We start from the raw sequence: 4,869 nt of genomic DNA on the forward strand, positions 1-4,869 counted from the left end.
CAGCTTAAAAAATATTTTAATATCAACCATAAATAAAATATTTCAATATCAATTTTTTATATATAAAGAAAAAGTCAATCTTACTTTAGTTATAAAAAAATCAAATTTTTAAATATAAAATTCATTTAATTTATATTAAATATTTAATCCTTTTAATATATAAAAAATACAAAAATTAAAATAAAGACATTGTTTAACTATAAATCAAATTTTTAAATATAAAATTTATTTAATTTATATTAAATATTTAATCCTTTTAATATATAAAAAATACAAAAATTAAAAAATAGGCATTGTTTAACTATAACATATATTGAAGTTTTTGGCCAGTTATTTTTTAGTCAAATCTTTATATTTATTGTTCCAAACTAATTTTTGACTATATAAAATTTAAAACCTTAAACTATAATATAAAAAATAATATATAATAATAATTATAAACTTTTACTATTATATTATATTATTGTAAATAAGTCATGAAAAAAAAGTATATAATATAATAAAGGTAATTGGCAACTAGAAACCTAAGTCTTTATTTCTCTGGATAAGGGTAGACTATTTCCACTCTAACTCACTTAATAACCACCTCCACAAATTACAAATTAACAATTTAGTAATTAAATATAAAACCTTGTATTTACATTTTACATTTTCACGGAACTACCCTACACAAGTGAAATCCAGATTGGAAAAGGGGTAATAAATATTAAAATTATTTCTACACAAGCAATCAAATTATTTACTTAGATAAAAGGTAAAAATATTTATTTTTAAATACGAGGATATGTGCATGAAAGTTGAAAAATGGGATTAAAGTAAGTGGGTCGTCGGATGAGGTAAAAGTAATAAAATTTATTTAAATTATTTATGGGAGTAATAAAATTTAATAAAATTATTTATTTATGGGAGAATCGAGAATTCTGTGCTTTCCTGGGAGGTGTGATCTACCTTGCTAGGAATCCCATTTCGTGTGGACTCCTTCACCGTATCAAAATCTCCAGGGACTATTGCGCAACTCTACGCAAGGGTGAACATCATATTAGAGTAAATTATATTATATCTATGGGGTTACCCTCTACCCAATTCCAAGATCGATCTCATTCTTGATCTTTGATCTTTGATCCTCACAGAGGCATGCTGCTCTGGTGCCACAACTACTTACGCTTCCTTCACAGAATTACAGAAAGTCATCAATCAGCAATGGCGAATGCCTTGGCCTTATCAGATCAGCCAACACCCCCACGGGGCCGTTCCAGGAGGCAACCGGTTTCGAACACGGGACATTCCTCTGCATCGTCCTCTCCTCTGTGTGAGCAGTCACCCGGGGCGACAGTGGACATAATAATTCTGATTCTGGTGTTGGGATCCTGCGGGGTTTTACTGACGCCGTATTTGAAGTACATATGCCACGAGGCGGCCGAAATTCTGCCTGCAACGTTTGTGATGATTGGCGAGGTGGTGTACGAGGCGCCCCTCGCATACGCGTCCGGCGCGGTTTTAGTGATTGTAACGGTGATTGGCGCGGTGGAGATTTACCATTGCAGATCCAGGAAGTGCGAAAACCCTCGGTGTAAGGGTCTCAACAAGGACATGGAATTTGATATACAGCTGTTGACGGAGGATTGCCTTAAATCCTCGACCTCTTCCTCGGCCAAGAATCCCAACAGCGTTGATGATGAAGACGATGGCATGGATGATGAGGAGGTGCCGTGGAATGGGGGAATTGAATTGAGGCCTGAGCACAAGGAGCTCCAACACGAGCTTCGCAGGATGGCACCGCCCAATGGAAGGGCCGTCTTACTTTTTAGGGCTCCATGTGGCTGTCCCATTGTCAAATTAGAAGCCTGGGGTCCCAAGAGATCTCGTAGATCAAAAAGGTAAACGAAGTACATGGATAAATTAAAGTACTATTTATCATCATCAGTGGACATATGAACACGTAATTTTATCCAATATATATTTATGTCTCAGTATTAAGTCATTTACAGTAAGTCAATTTAGAAAAATCAGGCTATCTTCCTGATAATTCATGTAGCATGGAACTTTTATATTACCTGAGGCAACTTTCATTTACAGGTTTACGGCCGGTCCATTTTAGGATCTCTGGACTGCCGTCATTTAGAATTTTGAAACATCTTTGTGTTTTTTTAGGTTGCCACGAGTAATATTATTATTCGTAAATAAAGTTATAAATTTTATGTGTCTGTCTCTTTTGGCAAGCCCTAAGTTGTTTTATACTGTTGAGCCGCTGTTGATTTTGCTTGAAAAATTATAGTTGTGGTATGTTTTCAATCTACATGATGAACAAATATAGAATACCCTGGTATTAATATTACATGTTCCTCAAGAACAAACACATTCAGGCTCTGGCATTAATTAAGATCAAGAATTTAACATACTTATCGATCTTGCACTCACCCTCAAAATTTGTTTATTTTGAGTTTTTCACAATCTTGCATTTCCCCTTGAAATTTGTTTATTTCTAGTTTTTCAGTCTTTCATTTACCCTTTGAATTTGTTTATTTTGAGTTCTGCAAATCAATGAAGGATGTTAAAAGGGTCTTGGTTAGAAACTTAGATTTTCAGTCTTTCATTTGCCCTCTGAATTTGTTTATTTTGAGTTTTGCAAATCAATGAAGGATGTTAAAAGGGTTTTGGTTAGAAACTTAGATGGTTAAGTGAGGATGGTAATTTCCCCTCATCATGATTCAACTTTACAAATTCCTCAGAGACATGTTCTGCCCTTCATGGGCCATCTCATCGGTGCAAGAATGTGGTTCCTTAGCTGAAGTGATCTTCCTGAAGTGTTGTAATCTGGCTACGCTTCATTATTGTAATTTTCACAGAATGGGAAAGGGCATGCTTCCTGCGTTTGGATAAGAGGAAACATCTTGTAAAAAATTTAACAAGGGCTTATAGTAGGGATAAGCAAGTATTCATCTTTCTCGTTTCTCAGAGAATTGACCCCCTTGCATCAAATGAGGTTATTCATATATAAAAGTACACCGTGCACAAATATGGTGTTAAATGTCTGCAGGAAACAGAGCACATGCAATTTGTCATGAACGTGTTGTATTGCAATATTAGGTAGTTAATAGAGGCATTGTTAGGATGCGTAGTTAAAAAGATGCCATCTTATGGTTTTGGGCCTTGGCTATTGAGTTACGTGCCTAATAAATCTTACTTGTAGTCTTTGTAAGTTTATCATTATGCACATCACCTGGAAATAAGACACCTAGAAATAAGAGATTAGAGCTTTTTTCTTCTGTTATTTTATTACGCTCTTTGTTTCAGCGTTCTACGTAAGGGCCTAACATCCAGCATATGTATTTTGACCCACCTTTCTAGAATTTTATCATCTTTTTAAGATATTAGATATTTATTACAAAGTTCCATCAAAAGCTTCAACAAATACGAGGGTCTATGTTAAGGGTTCTATTTTTACGTTGTTGATTTTGTAAGCAGTTAGGGTTAATGTCTTGGAATAGGTTGGAAAACAGTTTGTTTATATGCTGGTCTTTCTGACCATATTTATCTCATGATCACTACTGTACCTTCATTTGTTCTCCTCCATTGTCATTCAATATCTTGCACTAAATTTTTGATGCAGGGATATAGTTGGAAGGTACAGTCCTGGATAGAGCTTCATTTCCCAGCCACGTCAAAAGGCAACTTGTGCATGCCCTTTTAATGAGAGACACACCTTCTATTATTTAAGGACAGACATCAGGTTGCCTGATTGCCAATTCACTACTATTTAGTATATTTCTTTATTGACACAGAATACTTGAATAAAATATGTTAGAAACATCAACTCTTTTATGGTTAATAATAAATATATGGTATAGATCAACACCTTTATGGTCAATATAGAGTTCTCTCAGGCTCTTAGAAGCATATTGCATCAAGGATCTGTACACAGAAATTCCCTAATCAAGAGATCACTCTGATAGATAAGATTAAGTGTGTGCCATCATCTTAAGATATAATTGAACGTTGTCTATTAATGTAAAACAAAACATCTCTGTTGCTCATATGATATGCATTAACTGTTTATTAAAGGGGTTCCCGTGCATGTATGTAGCCCAAAATTGAGTAGAATTACATGGCAGCAATGAGATCCTCTTGGCTCTTCCCAGTCATTCTTGTATGGTGCAAATGTTCTTGCATGGTGGGTCTCAGAACAGTTGCTTCCACCTTGATCTGTTTTTTCGTAGATATCTGGTAATTTTTGGCTGAACAAAGATTGGTGTGCGATTTTCATAGGGATGAGAACAAGATTGTGGTTTAGTTACCAAATTCAGCCAACTAAGGACATAAAATTTGAAATATGATTCAGTTTGTCAAATTATTATGTGCAATTTGGTTTTCTTTGCATTTGTGAAAAATTTGGAGGCAAGAAAAATGATGATATAAATTCAGTAATCATCCATTTAATTTGATATATGCTGTTTCGAATCTACATATGATTTAATCTGTTAATAATCCAGTTTTGGGGCAGGTTACTGCCTCCTTGAATCATTAAACATACGATCTTAGGCCTCTTTGAATCATTAAAGGTTTAAACGTGACATCTTAGGCACATACAGTTGGTTTAATGTCTTCTTGAATTTCGAGTTGCTCTCTGCAGTCATTTACATTGCCTATGAAGAAGGGGCAGAGGAATTCTCAAGGAGGGTTTTGCAGGATTTGTGAAGGGGAGTCGGATTGGAAGCCATTTTGATCTGTATATGTCAGCCTTGACGGAGTGGAGAAAGAGGATAAGGCTGCTAATTTTGACAAAGTTCAGATGTTTAAGTAATAGTTAGATGTGTGGCGCTGATTTTTTTCAATATTGGATTTTTTCGTTTCATTTTTTTCATATCGTAC

At 34.7% G+C, this 4,869-nt stretch overlaps 1 protein-coding gene across 2 annotated transcripts; it reads left to right on the plus strand.

Annotated features, from left to right (window-relative positions):
• Window positions 1-921: 921 nt before the first annotated feature.
• Window positions 922-4,664, plus strand: LOC149168870 (uncharacterized protein At5g19025-like). 2 transcript variants are annotated; one of them, XM_089428461.1, is made up of 2 exons: window positions 922-1,877; window positions 4,631-4,664. In XM_089428461.1, exons 1-2 carry the CDS (start codon window positions 1,135-1,137, stop codon window positions 4,647-4,649), a joined length of 762 nt encoding a protein of 253 aa, XP_089284587.1. In that variant the 5' UTR covers window positions 922-1,134; the 3' UTR covers window positions 4,650-4,664. The 2 variants fall into 2 exon arrangements, with proteins under 2 accessions (XP_089284587.1, XP_089284586.1); XM_089428460.1 differs by lacking the exon at window positions 4,631-4,664 and adding an exon at window positions 3,611-3,853.
• The last annotated feature ends 205 nt before the right edge of the window (window positions 4,665-4,869 follow it).

The sequence above is a fragment of the Pinus tabuliformis genome, chromosome 4_2 (assembly GCF_031772625.1).
Source record: "Pinus tabuliformis cultivar Carrire ecotype Pingquan chromosome 4_2, CPIR1, whole genome shotgun sequence".
In the NCBI taxonomy this organism is placed as follows: Eukaryota; Viridiplantae; Streptophyta; class Pinopsida; order Pinales; family Pinaceae; genus Pinus; species Pinus tabuliformis.

Excerpts from the sequence above, each read along its gene's own strand:
- LOC149168870 (XM_089428460.1), top strand. The coding sequence starts at position 1,135 with ATGCTGCTCTGGTGCCACAACTACTTACGCTTCCTTCACAGAATTACA. Across the intron at positions 1,878-3,610 it reads AGATCTCGTAGATCAAAAAG|GGATATAGTTGGAAGGTACA; the intron begins GTAAACGAAGTA and ends TTTTTGATGCAG.